General features: G+C 46.3%; 2 protein-coding genes across 7 annotated transcripts; one reads left to right on the top strand and one right to left on the bottom strand.

Moving 5' to 3' along the window:
• Positions 1–374: 374 nt before the first annotated feature.
• si:dkey-5i3.5 (uncharacterized protein LOC565091 homolog) lies at positions 375–6,052 on the bottom strand. Of its 6 annotated transcripts, none has more exons than XM_061823450.1 (4): positions 5,840–6,052; positions 4,650–4,929; positions 4,321–4,567; positions 375–1,380 (listed from the first exon to the last, which is right to left on the bottom strand). In XM_061823450.1, the coding sequence occupies exons 2-4, from the start codon at positions 4,887–4,889 to the stop codon at positions 1,019–1,021; spliced, it is 849 nt and encodes a 282-aa protein (XP_061679434.1). In that variant the 5' UTR covers positions 4,890–4,929; positions 5,840–6,052; the 3' UTR covers positions 375–1,018. The 6 variants fall into 6 exon arrangements, with proteins under 6 accessions (XP_061679434.1, XP_061679435.1, XP_061679430.1 ...); XM_061823451.1 differs by having other exon boundaries at positions 4,650–4,917; XM_061823446.1 differs by having other exon boundaries at positions 4,650–4,938; positions 5,840–6,050.
• Positions 6,053–6,510: 458 nt separating this feature from the next.
• Positions 6,511–14,904, top strand: LOC133502764 (proline-rich transmembrane protein 4-like). Its single transcript, XM_061823983.1, has 2 exons — positions 6,511–10,757; positions 12,721–14,904. The coding sequence occupies exons 1-2, from the start codon at positions 10,250–10,252 to the stop codon at positions 14,775–14,777; spliced, it is 2,565 nt and encodes an 854-aa protein (XP_061679967.1). The 5' UTR covers positions 6,511–10,249; the 3' UTR covers positions 14,778–14,904.
• The last annotated feature ends 477 nt before the right edge of the window (positions 14,905–15,381 follow it).

Raw genomic sequence — 15,381 nt, 5'->3', positions numbered from 1 at the left:
TTTAAGGAACGTTTCATTTAGTCCTACCCATGTTTCCAACCTGTTCAGCGGTATGAGCTACCATATCAAAAGCTACACTGAGATCCAACAAGACCAAAATCGGCACATTTCCTGACTTAGTATTCAACCTTATATCATTTAGAACTTTGAAAACTTTCATAATATACCAGTTTATTATCATATTACAAGATAAACGTGGGGCGGCACGGTGGAGTGGAACAGCTGTAGAGGGTGGGCCTCAGTACTGAGGACCGGGTTCAAGATGTTCTCCGCGTGACTGTGTTGAATTTGCTTCAGGCACTCGTTTGAATGACATTTGACTTAATTTTCATGAAATTACATCTCTCCAAAAATGTCTCAAGATCATTTTAGTGTTTTTCCTTTAAAAAAAAAAAAAAAAAAAGCTTTTCTTGGGAAAACAGACAACTTTCCATCACCCCCATTAAAATCTATCGCCGTCTTGAGAAAATCCAGTTTTCTTCTTTTAAGATCAAGACTGTAACATGCGTCCTTACGTGGGTCAGCGGGTGTGCTGGAGCCAATCCCAGCAAACTTCGGGAGAAAGGCAGCGTACACCCTGAACTGGTCACCATCCAACCACAGCATACATAAACACAAACTATGATTTGCACTCACATGCAGATTTACAGGCAACTGAAGGACCGCAATGTCAACAAGAAGTCGTTGGAAAGTGCGAGTTAACTGGAGCACCTGACGAAAACGCACACAGGCACCGGAGAACAAACAAACGCCAGACAGGCGAGATTGGATGTGAATCCAGCTTTTCAAAACTAAGAGGCAGACTCGCAAGGCAAGATCAAGACTTTGTGTCTCAAAAGTATTTCTCGTTGATAGCGATACAGCGTAGCACCCGAACACAGAAATTACTGGAACTTCATTTTGCATTTCAAATTCAAAATAAATACGTCAACTCATCTGGTTATAACCTGAGAAGTTAGGCACAAGTTAATCACAGTACTTAGACTTAACTTTGAAATAAGTCGTTATTTTTTTACTGCTACATCTTGGCCTTGAGCGGAACCATGTGGAGTGAGTGGAGAAACGATTCCAGAGTGTCCACGTATTCCTGCGGGTGCATCTTCAGGTGGCCGGCGTGTTTGGAGTGCTCCCACTTCTTGGCGGTAAGCACCACGCCGCGCCCCCGCCAGAAGTTGACGACCTCCTCCAGCGCCGTCGGGTTGCTCAGCGGGTCATTGTCGCAGTAGAAGAAGAGCGCAGGGGCGGTGACGGGAGAGTTCCAGAACACGTTGATGCTCTTGTTGTAGTAGTCGACGGTTTGGCGCTTGAACGTGTTGAAGTAGAACAGGCTCATGTGTTTCACTGGGATCTCCCAGCGAGGAAACGCGATCTTGGCCACACCTGAGCACACAAGACAACATTTTGAAACCAGGGGTAAACATTTCCCTGTCATTTGTTTTTGTGTCCTGTTCGGCAGAAAAGAATACGAGGGGGCTAAAAAAGATGCATGAAGAATGGAGGAAAAGTGTACTAGTTCCCATTTTTAAGAACAAAGGCGATATTCAGAGCTGTGGGAATTATAGAGGGATAAAGTTGATGAGCAGCACAATGAAATTATGGGAAAGAGTAGTGGAGGCAAGACTCAGGACGGAAGTAAGTATCTGCGAGCAACAGTATGGTTTCATGCCTAGAAAGATTCATTATTTGCCTTGAGGGTGCTCGTGGAAAAGTACAGAGAAGGTCAGAAGGAGCTTCATTGTGTCTTTGTGGACTTCGAGAAAGCCTATGACAGAGTACCAAGAGAGGAACTGTGGTACTGCATGCGCAAGTCCGGTGTGGCGGAGAAATGTGTTAGAATAGTACAGGACATGTATGAGGGCAGCAGAACAATGGTAAGCTGTGCCTTAGGTGTGACAGAAGAATTTAAAGTGGAGGTGGGACTGCATCAGGGATCCGCTCTGAGCCCCTTCCTGTTTGCAGTGGTAATGGATAGGCTGACAGATGAGGTTAGACTGGAATCCCCTTGGACTATGATGTTCGCAGATGATGTTATGATCTGCATTGAAAGCAGGGAACGGGCGGAGGAACAATTGGAAAGATGGAGGTACGCACTGGAAAGGAGAGGAATGAAGATTAGCCGAGGTAAAACAGAACATATGTGTGTGAAGCTCCGGGGAGAAGAGATAGCGAGGGTGGACGACTTCAAATCTTTGGGGTCAACAATCCAGAGCAATGGTGAGTGTGGTAAGGGAGTGAAGAAACGGGTCCAAGCGGGGTGGAACAGTTGGTGGGAAGGTGTCTGGTGTTCTATGTGACAGAAAAGTCTCCACTAGGATCAAGGGCAAAGTTTATAAAACAGTGGTAAGGTCGGCCATGATGTACGGATTAGAGACGGTGGGACTGAAGAGACAACAGGAAGCAGAACTGGAGGTGGCAGAAATGAAGATGTTGAGGTTCTCGCTCGGAGTGAGCAGGTTGGATAGGATTGGAAATCAGCTCATTCGTGGGACAACCAAAGTTGGATGTTTCGGAGACAAGGTTCGAGAGAGCAGACTTCGATGGTTTGGACATGTCCAGAGGAGAGAGAGTGAGTATATTGGTAGAAGGGTGCTGAGGATAGCGCTGCCAGGCAAAAGAGCAAGAGGAAGACCGAAGAAAAGTTTGATGGATGTTGTGAGGGAAGACATGAGGACAGTTTGGGTGTTAGAGAGGAAGATGCACGAGATATGCTCAGATGGAAAAAGATGACACGCTGTGGCGACCCCTAACAGGACAAGCCGAAAGAAAAAAAGTAGCGGGCATGAGTAAAAATGTCCACATAAACTTTGGTGACTACTGATGGTAGATTCTGTGATCGATCAATCAATCGAGGTTAAGCTTCTTAAACCTGATGTTTTGAACTGTGCAGCATTACAAGTGCTAAATATATTACAACTTACATTTGGTGCTTTTCCTAGCCAAAAAAGCGGCAGAAAATGTTGAGAGAAGTGGATATGCACAATGGTTGTAAATATGTAGAAGCTAACATGTCATTTAGCAGATTCCATGAACCACGGACTGGGAGTGCCATATGATCGAATCGATCAGAACAGAAGATGGTATTTTGAGAGGAAAATAATCGATTACTCTAAAATGCCACCAGAGGGAGGCAAAGCAACACAATTGCAAGCTATCACACAGAGCGTGACAAAATTCTAAGATTCGTTATCATTTGAATGGAATAATTCTGATTAGATGATCACTTTTCAGGCCCAATCACATCCCGATTCGAATCAACATCGATTCCTGCACAGCCTTACTGCAAAGCGTCGTACCTCAACCTCGTCTTGATCCCGCAGGAGCCTCGCGGTATTACAGCGACTCAACAGTCGCTACAAGGGAGAAATCCTTGATAAACAATAAGTCAAACTAGATAAAGCAGATACATTGGATTTGACCTATTTTCAATAGCTGTAATGTGTTGGTGCAGACGGAACTGGTCAACTGCACAGGTAAGTGCAGATAAAGTAATTTCCACCTGTTAAACTTCATAGTTCAAAATTTTATTCATTGCATCACTAATGGATTTACTTCACTTGATTGTGAGATGTTATCTTCTTTGAAAAGAGCTTCCGTGTCCCAGAGTAGATGGGTGGACGAGGCGCCGCCCCCGGATGAGGTACGGCTTCGGCCGGGCTGGCTCATACATACGGTCTGGGTGTCTGATGTTAAGTTAGAAGTGGTCCGCATATCATCTAAATATGGCTCGAAACGATAGGGTAATATTGCCCCGGTCACTTCACTCGATTGTGACATGTTATCTTCTTTGAAAAGAGCTTTCGCGTCCCATAGTAGGTGGGCGGATTATGCATGGCTTCGGCCGGGCTGGCTCATACTGTCCGGGAATCGGTTGTTAGTTAGAAGTGATCCACATATCATCTAAATATGGCTCGAAACGATAGGCTAATATTGCCCGGGTCACTTCATTAGATTGTGAGATGTTCTCTTCTTTGAAAAGAGCTTCTGCCCCCCATAGTAGGTGGGCGGACGAGGCACGGTTTCAGCCGGGCTGGCTCATACATACTGTCTGGGAGTCTGATGTTAAGATGGAAGGGATCCGCATATCATTGAAATACGCCTCTAACAGATCAGGTAATATTTCCCCGGTCACTTCACTCGATTGTGATATGTTCTCTTCTTTGAAAAGAACTTTGGATGATGCACTCTCGGCTCATGTTTATTTTTTCGTCTGGACATTGAAGTGAATAATGTCATGTGTATTTTTCAATACAATATCTATTTTATAATGTTTTATAGGCATGGCACTTGACCTTTGACCTTCAAATTAGCCACCTGACTGACCTGAGGCCATCAACTCCACGGAGCCCACCACCAGGCTGTCGTAGATCTGCCCTTTGATCCTCGCGGCGAGCGCCTCGTATTTCTGCGGGTCCTCGGACACCAGGACCAGCAGCTGCGAGAAAGTAAAGCCGCCGATGGAGAAGGCGTGGACGAGCAGCGGCCGGGACGCGAAGCGCTCGCTGTGCAACAGATCCAGCAGCTTCTTCCCGTGCTGCAAACTCCAGCGAGGCCACAGGAATTCTTGTACCTACAAAAAAAAAAAAAAAAGAAAAAAAGACAGGAAAGCGATCATTGGACCGATTGATGGATCGATAACAACAAATCCTTACCTCACTCTCAACTACGAGCACATCGAAGCCCGTGCGGAGGTAGAGTTCACAGTATTTGGCCACAGCTTGGGGACGTGCCCCCAACCACGGCAGCATGAGCGTCAGAGGTTTATGGTCCCCGCAGCCGTGAGCCCCCGGCGCAGGCTTGACGTTCTCTGTCATGTAGAAGGTGACATTTTTACTGAGGCGGTGGGTAGAGAAGCTTCGGCGCAAGATGCTCGCGCCCAGCATCGCTGACATCTGTCCCGGCGGAGGAAGTGGGAGGAACCTGCGTCAGAAACTGTGGAAACTTTAGGGACACAAAAAATTTGAAATGTTACAATACTGAAAATTTGGCATATGATTGTGGTGACATGCTAACGATGCCATGCTGGTAAATACTTACACGCTCATAATTAGCACGCTAACACATAATTAAAAAAAAAAGTGAATACCAGAATTAGGAAAGTGTTACAGGTAACTGATTAAAAACAAAAAAACAACATCATCACTCTGTATTTAGGTGCAACTTATGAGAAGATTTCAACTTCTAAAATGTATAAATATAGCAAACCGATAACGCTTCACCTTCATGGGTGCCTAATGTTTTGTCCGGCGAATGACAGTTTCAAGACAATGTTTCGACATTGCGGTCTTGAGTTCTCATTCACGGCCGTATAAATAAATACACGTAATATTTGATATTTAGGGCATTTTCAAAGCATTTAGGACAGCGGTGTCACGTTTTATAAATTATGTTCAAAGTGTTGCTCGATGGCGTACAAAAACGAATCTGCGAATTGGAAATTGCATTCGGCTTACTCTTATTTCAAAATATACGAATGTATGGAAACCACATTAAGCTTAGAACGAAATGTATAGTTGTGCATTCATATGCATTATATTGTCGCAAATGTGAATCATGCCCGAGTGCCAACCGGGACAAGATTAAATTAAGTCACTCACTGACCGAGAAGTCAATGTCGAGACGTTCAAGTGTCCTCTGTGACGCATTTTGGAGTTCAAAACGATGATCGACCTTGCAGAGACGCTCTACTATTTTATGTTTATTGTTCGAAACGTCGAAAAGTTTTATCTTGGACAAATAACCAAAGCGGTGTTGAATGAATGTGAATAACTCCTGTACACCCACATCTATATCTGTAAGGCAAAGAAATTAATTAATTTTTCGGCCGTAAATTCGTACTAACCAACTTTCTCGCTCTTCTTGTCATTACAGTGAACGTGTTTTCGTCACGAGACTCGTCATCTTTGATAGAAACTAAAACACGTCGGTGATGGACAAGAAAGCCTTCCTCGTAAAACAGGTTGAGGGCAAAAACATCACACACGCCCGTCAACTTCTTCACTGTGTCGCATCTGCACCGTAAGGGGAAATTGCGTCCTCTTTTGGAAGCACGCGACGAGGAACACAAACTAGCTTGAAAAAAAAAAAATATTCGACAGTGTACAGGATCAATGATTCCATTAAAAAAAAACATATACAGGGTGTCCCAAAAAATATAAACACTCGTCAAATAATAATATTTGTAAACTATTTTACATGTTAAAAATTATTCAAATTATCCATCCATTTTCTTAGCCGCTTATCCTCACAAGGGGCGCTGGAGGCTATCCCAGCTGTCAACAGGCAGGAGGCGGGCTACACCCCGAACTGGTTTTGGGATGTGGGAGGAAACCCACGCAGCCACGGGGAGAACATGCAAACTCCACGCAGGCGGGTTCAGGATTGAATCCAGGACCTCAGAACTGTGAGGCCGAAGCTTTCCAACTGAGTCACCGTGTCACCATAATAAACATCAATTTTACTATTAATTATTTAAAGTGTGTATACATTTTTTTGACACCCTATACATTGTGAGATACTGGAGTTTTTACCACATTATGATGAAACCAGACAGTGAAAAAAATTTATAGATGTAAACCTTTTGCAATCATGTCATGTCATTCATTATCCAAGCCGCTTATCCTCAGATGGGTTGCGGGAAAGCTGGAGCCTATCCCTGCTATCTTCGAGCAAAAGGCAGACTACACCCTGAACTGGTCACCAGTCAGTCGCAGGGCAGATATTGACATCATCACTGAGCGGGAATCAATCCCACGCCGCCCACAGCAAAGGCAGGCGTGTGAACCACTACACCACTACACGTATATTAGCGGTCCCTAACACAACTCCCCAAACGCATTTTGATTTGAAGCAGCTATTTTGGCCAAGTTGTATACATCGTATACTGATACCCATGCAGCAACCAGGGAATTTATGGAAATGAGACACAAATATAATCAAGTGTACTAGACGGGTTGTCGCCACAACATTGCAAAGTTTTTTCGTTTTGTTTATGGGCGTAATGAGCCGTCAAAGTTTGCTAATCATTTTTAGATTGGCCCTGTCACGGGTCTTATGAGGTTTTTAATCATCAGATTTCATTATCATTGTGATCATTCAAGTGACTCGCCTCTATCGCAGGTGAACCCGTTGAATTATCTGAAACCCCCCAAAAAAAAAAAAAAATTCTGCTCCATTTATCCAAGTCTCCCATGTAATATTTCCACATTTCATATTATGGCGACAGCACGAGGAACGACCGTTTTTGCCACCAGCTCTTTGTTGTCCCCGACTTTGCTTGTGCAGCTTTTGTTGCTGCGTCTTTTTCTCATCCCCGGTGGGATCCCACCCTCCGCCGGGGTCCCCGCTGACTTTGTCTTGCCGGATTACGACTTATCCAAACAGAAACTCGGACCACCAAGTGTTAGGCACCGACTTTTTGGTGGCGTCTCTCGCTGACCTCATGTGTTTGGCCTGCCATTGTTGCTTTCCGGTCCCCTTACTCACGGCTGGCTTGGCGCTTTCCTGTATCCTCGCCGGACAGCGGATGGATGTCGCTGAAGGAAGGTCACATTTTCAGCGCACTTGCCAGCTGTGTAAATCACCGACAATGTCATCAAATGTTTCTGTCGCCGTCGGCGGTGGGAAGCATTTGATCATTTTCTTCCAATTTTCAGGTCCCTCGATAAAAAAACACATCCAGATATTTTTCCCGAGTGCAGAATGTGAGAACTTTTGTCGTTGTCATCGTTGCAGATTATGACCCCAAGCATGAGCGACCTCAACCTGAAACGTGGGCTCGCCCGTGATTGGAGATAATATGCGTGACTTTGTTTTACATGCACAGCCACAATATGTGGATCGACATCTATTTTCGAATCAACCCGGGGAATTGAATTAGGCTACGAGGCCAGTGGAGTTCTCCCCCAAACCCACCCTGGATAAATGCACCACATAAGAGTCCATTTGATCCAGAGGAGTGCCGTCTCGCTCTTTTTCATGACAAATCCACGATTAGATTGGATGCAATATAATGAGAAGATGGGAAATTTCGTGTTGGTCAGTGGAAAAGGTGTCGGGGTCTTACTCTTTTAGTTTTCTCAACTTTCCAGAGGCGACTACTGAAAGGAGTAAATATGTGCCACCAGGATTTGAATTTGAAATCTAAAGTGATCACATTTTCAATCGTCGTATTTCAGTGTAATTTTTCAATGTTAACAATACAACCGGCTACAATTCGCTGTCTAAAATTCACCGTCTGTGGGACCAGGCAGGGTTCCTTCAGGTCAGAACCGAAGACCCAGCCAATCAGAGTTACGCTTTCTTAGTCACGTGACGTGAAAAGTAGTGGAGGCTAGACTAGTATCTGCAAGCAACAGTATGGTTTCATGCCTAGAAAGAGTACCACAGATACGTTATTTGCCCTGAGGATGGTTGTGGAAAAGTACAGAGAAGGTCAGAAGGAGCTTCATTGTGTCTTTGTGGACTTCGAGAAAGCCTATGACAGAGTACCAAGAGAGGAACTGTGGTACTGCACGCGCAAGTCTGGTGTGGTGGGGAAATATGTTAGAATAGTACAAGGAATGTAAGAGGGCAGCAGAACACCTGTGAGATGTCCCAGAGGTCTGTCAGAAGAATTTAAAGTGGAGGTGGGACTGCATCAGGGATCCGCTCTGAGCCCCTTCCTGTTTGCAGTGGTAATGGATAGGCTGACAGATGAGGTTAGACTGGAATCCCCTTGGACTATGATGTTCGCAGATGATGTTATGATCTGCATTGAAAGCAGGGAACGGGCGGAGGAACAATTGGAAAGATGGAGGTACGCACTGGAAAGGAGAGGAATGAAGATTAGCCGAGGTAAAACAGAACATATGTGTGTGAAGCTCCGGGGAGAAGAGATAGCGAGGGTGGACGACTTCAAATCTTTGGGGTCAACAATCCAGAGCAATGGTGAGTGTGGTAAGGGAGTGAAGAAACGGGTCCAAGCGGGGTGGAACAGTTGGCGGAAGGTGTCTGGTGTTCTATGTGACAGAAGAGTCTCCGCTAGGATGAAGGGCAAAGTTTATAAAACAGTGGTGAGGACGGCCATGATGTACGGATTAGAGACGGTCGGTTGAAGATGTTGAGGTTCTCACTTGGTGTGAGCAGGTTGGATAGGATTATATACGTGGCTCGGTGGCTCAGTTGGAAACGCGTTGGCCTCACAGTTCTGAGGTCCCGGGTTCAATCCCGGACCCGTCTGTGTGAAGCTTGCTTGTTCTCCCCCGTGCCTGCGTGGATTTCCTCCAGGCACTCCGGTTTCATCCCACATCCCCAAAATATGCACCGTTAACTGGACACTCTAAATTGCCCCTAGGTGTGATTAGGAGTGTGTCTGTCTGTCTCCATGTGCCCTGGGATTGGCTGGCCTCCTGCACGTTGACAGCTGGGATAGGCTCCAGCACTCCCTGTGACCCTCGTGAGGATAAGCGGTGAAGAAAATGGATGGATATTATTATTACTTTTTTTTGCCGGGTGCCCTCCAATTAGCTGGCAACCAGTTCAGGGTGTATCCCGTCTCCTGCTCAAAGATAGCTGGGATAGACTCCAACGCTTCCACGGCCCTTGTGAGGATAAGCAACTCAGAAAATGGAAGGATGGATGGATGCCAGAGCTCGGTGTTGACAACATCAGCTGTCAATAGCAGCTAATACTGTGTATTGATCCACTCTGGTTAGCCAAATGCTTTTGTGGCCGGTGGTTGAGGACGTCCCACTGACGCATTTGTGACATTTTTATGTGCTTCCAAATCGGCTTTTAAGCCAGATTTTGGCTTTGAAGACTGAATTTGGCTTTCAAGTGAAGTTAATCATTCAAATTAGGGGTTCAAGTTAAGAGTTTCAAGCCTGGGTCAGCATTTCAAATGATGTTTGGTCGTTTTAAGACAGGCGGTTCAGAGTATAGGTTTCATGTCAGGGTCAGATATCCAAATTAGGGTCTCAAACCAGTATAATCATTCAAATAAGTTTGGCAAATGATGGTTTCAAGCCCGAGTTAGGGATTCAAATCATGGGTCTTTTCTGCAGGGGGTGGGGGTGGGGGGGTGGAGTCTACGACTGACTGTGTGCGTATGTACAAAAAGATAACACACAGAGCACACTACGCAGCGAGTGTGCAGTTCTGCAGCGTTCCAGCGTTGGAAGCAGCCGAGTGAGCTACCGATGAGGTAAGAATGCTGAAACAGGCAAGGCTCCATTCCGCTCGCTCCAGTCTCGTCGCGTAGTAGAGTTTTTAAATGTCAATTGTTGTTTTCCCTCCAGGGGTACAAATCACCAAGACATCATTCCAAGATGTGACAAGTAGGATTTCACAGACCTTCAGGATGCTCTTTCGGTGGAATCTTTACCTTGTCTTCCCCATCTGTTGGTTTCTGTCATTTCACGTCTCGTTCCTAACCGGAGGACATCCCAGGGGACCCTCGAGCAGAGCTTTTGATTCCGATCAAGCGGAAAGCATACTAGGAGGTTCCGCGATTCCGTCTGTGAGTTTGGAAGACGGCTGGCGGGGGGTTCTCGGGGAGTACAGCGAAGGCGAGGAGGTTTCGGAGAGAACGCCGCCGTATCGAAGGGACGAGGAACCGGCGAGACCGACACCTGCCCCATCAAAAGCTTCTTCGACAAATGGATCTACGCTTCTCACTCCACCAACTGGGGAGCCTCCTCCAGATCTTACAACCTACACGGAGAACAGCACCCCAACTGGAGCCACTACCAAACCGGGATGGACCTTTACGTTCTCTGAAGGTGAGGTTCCGATCAAGGGAGCTAACGCCGAGACAGAAAATGGTACAGTAACCTCCTGACTATTTGTGGGCTTGATGTCGGGGGTGGCTTTTCTTCGGGCGCTCTGGTTTCCTCCCACATCCCAAAAAACATGCAACATTAATTGGACACTAAATTGCCCCTCGGTGCGACTGTTGTTGTCTGTCTCCATGTGCCCTGCGACTGGCTGGCAACCGGTTCAGGGTGTACCCCGCCTCCTGCCCGTTGACAGCTGGGATAGACTCCGGCACTCCCGCGAGCCTTGTGAGGATAAGCGGCTAAGAAAATGGATGGATGAACCTAAAATACACTTTCATATTTCCGGGTGATCCTAATCTAACCTTCTGCAAACCTTTGTATGCACGTCTAACTTTTTGATACTTTTTTGCACGACTTGTGCTCTCCAGTGAAAATTTGCAAGGATTTCCATGTCTCTGCCTTTCTGTGACTCTTCCAGTCTCTCCGTTGTAACCTGCTGATGACTCGCTAACCACCACTTCCTGTTTGAAGCGTCGCAAACGGCGCGATACTGTTGATCAATCGCTTGCATGTTTTCTCCAGGTTCTCCTGGTTTCTCCGATATTCTGAAAAAAAAAAAAACAAAAAAACAAAATCCATATATTGAAGACTGGAAAATATCCGTCAGTGTCCAGTGTGAGCGGGAAAGATCATTTATTTCCTGCAATTGTGTGGCGACCAGTCCAGGGTGGACCTTGCCTCTCATCTAAAGCCAGCTGGGAAAGTGTTTATCTCACGCTTGACCCTGACGAGGACAACCGCCGAAGAAAATGGATGGCAGCCGAGGCTAGCCGAGCCTGCGATTTTATAAGTCGATCCGTCATACCGCTAACAATATTATCCGTCCACGTGTGACAGTTTTACAACGTACTCCGGTTGGGTAAAGTCATTAATTCCCACTCATACAAGATCATTTCCCCTGAAAAGCACTTGTTGGTGTTGTTGCACCAGGAATCCATTTATAATGATGGAGGACAAGAACTAGGACACCTTCCATTTATAACCACGAATAAATCTGAAGATGAGCATTATTTTCTTGCTAATGAGTTTTACATATCACTCGCTAGAACTTTACAGAATTGATTCATTAACGATATCCAACAAGGCTCGAGTTTATTAATAGCAGGGCAAAATGGGAGCGGGTGGAAGTCGATATTGTCTCACTCGTTACTTGCGCTTGCTCCCCACTCTGTGTGTGACCCACTTCAAGCCTGTTTCTGTTTCATAATGGATTAACTTCACATCCTCCATTTCTTTACCGCACGTCGCTGGAGAGACTGCGTCCTCTCAGCAAAGACCATCATGGAAGAGAAGTCCAAATCCTTCACGCAGTCTCTTTAGTTTAACCGGAGACCTACAAACATTTCTCAGGTGTCTTGTTCTCCAGGGCCAATGTCGATTCTAGGTTTTTTGTGACCGTGATAACCGGGGGTCTTGTACTAATTCTGTCTGAATAGTAAAAAGAAAACCAAAGGAAAGCCCCCGTAAGATCGTATTTTCACTCGTGAAGGCACCACTTCACCAGAAAGCCACCGAATTACACCTGTCAATTAATGTATCAGATTTATGCAATTTGGCGCTTGGTGGTGGCGGATCGATCCGAATGTTGATTGTATTTGCACTGACATTATTATTATCATCAGTATCATAAAATCTTTGCCAAAGTTTTTGTTTCGATTCCCACCCGGTGACTGAAGGTGTGTCTGAATGTGAACGTTTGTCTTATGTGCCATGTAATTGTCGAGCAACCAGTCCAGGGTGTCTCTTTGCCACATTCAGGTGAGATAGTCTTCAACTCAACCATAACCCTGAACAGGATGAGTAAGATTTGCTTCTAAAAGAGTATAACACACGGTATTCACCGACAGTATTGGAAAGCAGGTCTAAAGACTGCTTGACTGAGGGTCTTTTTCTTGTTTTTGGACAGACGGTTCACAAGGTGCCAATGAAGACCAGCGAGTCCAAAAGTCTCGTTTTCCTCTCCAGACATCAGTCACACCCTGCGGAACGACAATCCCGACCTGGACTCCCACGTACCAGGAGGACGACTTTCCACCCAGTTCCTCCCTGAGTCCCTCTCTGGATCATAGCCCTTCCCTTTTTATTCCTCTGTACTCAGACTGGAACACTGCTCTCGCCACGTGGGGATTTGCCTGGGAGGCCCACATCTACGGTCTCGGCTCCGTCTTTACGGTGTTCGGCCTGATCTCGGTGGTCTGCCTGTTGGGCCTGCCCTTCCGCTGTCCATCTGGAAGCCCCTATTTCACCCTGCTGCATCTGTTCCTGATCGGTTTCACAGGAATCCAGGCTTTCTGCTTGCTGTACGATGCTTACAGGCATCAAGATCGTCTCCCCCCTCTGAGCTCCCTGCTGCTCTCCCAGCTTCCCTTCCCTTGTTTGATATCTGCCTTCTCGCTGGCCTTCTTCCTTCTTTCCCTGCGCTCACGAAAGCGTCTTTCCCTTTCGCTCGCCATCTCGCCCTCACTGTCTGCTCTCCCCAAACCTTGCCTCCTGCTGTCTTTGTCCCTGGTGCACTTTGGCGTTTCTGTGGGCTGCGTTGGCATTCTGCAGGTCTTTCACGGCCTCCCGAGTATGATTCTCCTACTCCCTCAAGGCCTGTTTGTATGCTTTACAGTCATTCTCTCCTGCTCCTACCTCATCTTTTACTGCCTGATACAAATAGACACCAAACACATCTACAGGCTGAACGACGATGGGGAGTGCGGAGGATCTCCCGAGATGATGCAACCCCCAAGTTGCCCTTTTGCAAAAGTGGAAGATTGGGGTCGTGCAGCGGGTGCCGGAATTGGCGCCTCCTTGTGTTTGTTAGGATGCGGAGGATTACAGCTCTACGGAATCTTACATGCTCTCGGATTGGGTGGGATTGAACGCGACGGCTTCCTGCCCTGGCCCTGGTGGGGTTATCAGATTGGATGCCGACTGTGCGAGGCGGGAGTTTGCCTCGGTTTGTCTCTCATCGGCACGCATCCTCTGTTCTGTCACAACAAGTCTTACGAGGCTCATCCTAGGCCAGGGTCTTGGTCTCGGCTGTCCTGGAGCTCACCCTCGCGTGGGAACATTCTGCCCTCTCCAGGACGGCGAAATTCTACTGTAATTTCCTGGTCTCGAGACAAACCAGAAAAGATGGTAGCGTGTGGTGTCACCACAAAGGGATCGTCAGAGGTTCTTCCTCTTGGTTTGATGGTGGATCCTCCCGGAAAGGAGGTTGCCTGTATCCCTTTGCCAAACCTATCCCACACTGCTTTACTAACTGCACCCACAAGTCCAGCGCGCAAACCTAAAAACTTAGACTCCCAGCTATCCTGCTTGAGTCTAGGGGCTGACTCTACTGCGGACCTACGGCCTCCATCCCCGATAGACCTGTCCCGCAGTATCGACCAGGCTCTCTATAGCGAATCGCTATTCGCTCACAGTATATTCGGCTTGCCGAGACTCTTTCCCAGTTCTTCCAGCCGTTCGCTAGACTCTCCTAAACAAGGCAGATCAAAACAAGGGCCCGCCTCGGTGGAAAGTTCCCTTTATCGAACCTCTTCCTGTGGAGACCTGGATCAAGAGAACGATTCCAAACCCTCACAGCCTCGCAGTGTACTGAAATCACAGAACAAAGTGCCAGTGTCATCACAGCGGTCTGACTGGAAAGGAAGCGTCTCTGGTTCAACTCTGGGCCTCTGTAGCAAACCCAAGGAGACCAGAAAGCTGCGCTCCAATTCCTGGGCAAACAGAGGGCAAAGCGTGGCACAGAACAGCCTGCCGCGCGCCATCCCTCATTTGTCTTACCACAGACGTTACCGAACCTTGAGCGTCGCCTCCAAGGAGGGCCAGGGGTTCGGACGACTGGGGGGGTCCAAGCGTCTGAGCGAGAGCAAGCAGCTGGAGTGGGACCTGGCCGTGCAGGCGGAGTTTGTCGACGTCTGCAGGCAAGTTGACGCTTTGAGCGTTTGCAGCGACACCATCGAACTGTAGACAGCGACCGCGCTGTACGAAATTTGAGCGCACTCGGAATGCAACGAGATTTAAAGATTTATATATTACATGGAAACGTCTACATTTGTAAAAAAGAAATACACTTGTTTAAAAAAAACTTTTTGTGTAGAGCGAATAATGAGATTGGGGAGCTGTAAGTGCATCTTAATAAATTTGAATACTTTTGAAAGCATACCCCAAATTCACCATCAACCATTTGGAAAACATGATCATTTTGAAATGATTTCCAGAAGAGAAATAAAGTAGCAACTCATCTTAAAAAGTAATTCCTCTGTTCATTGAACCTCTGCCAGTTTCACTTTGAATCGAAGTTACTGGAATAAATGAACTTATCGAACATATTCTAATAAATTGAGCTCCACATGTAAAGTATTTTTGCAGTATTTAAACATTAACATATGTTGTTGCTGTATGTTCCGCATTTGTATTGTACATATTTAATATACAGTATTGAAAATGAGATTGTCTTAGAGCTGTTTTAGTATTATGAGGACAGTTTCCTTTTTATTCCAGAATGAAAATGTTTTAATATTAGCTATATCTATGGAAATACAGTACAACTGTTCCAGTTTACTTTATCAGC

This window comes from Syngnathoides biaculeatus, chromosome 6, assembly GCF_019802595.1.
Source record: "Syngnathoides biaculeatus isolate LvHL_M chromosome 6, ASM1980259v1, whole genome shotgun sequence".
Lineage (NCBI taxonomy): Eukaryota > Metazoa > Chordata > Actinopteri > Syngnathiformes > Syngnathidae > Syngnathoides > Syngnathoides biaculeatus.
This window is presented reverse-complemented; position numbering and strand designations above follow the sequence as displayed.

Coding starts and splice junctions, on each gene's coding strand:
- si:dkey-5i3.5 (XM_061823445.1), bottom strand. CDS start 5,642: ATGCGTCACAGAGGACACTTGAACGTCTCGACATTGACTTCTCG. Junction 4,918..5,598: donor GTCTCGACATTGACTTCTCG/GTCAGTGAGTGA, acceptor TTTCTGACGCAG/GTTCCTCCCACTTCCTCCGC. Junction 1,381..4,320: donor CGTGGAGTTGATGGCCTCAG/GTCAGTCAGGTG, acceptor TTGTGTGCTCAG/GTGTGGCCAAGATCGCGTTT.
- LOC133502764 (XM_061823983.1), top strand. CDS start 10,250: ATGTCAATTGTTGTTTTCCCTCCAGGGGTACAAATCACCAAGACATCA. Junction 10,758..12,720: donor GACCTTTACGTTCTCTGAAG/GTGAGGTTCCGA, acceptor GTTTTTGGACAG/ACGGTTCACAAGGTGCCAAT.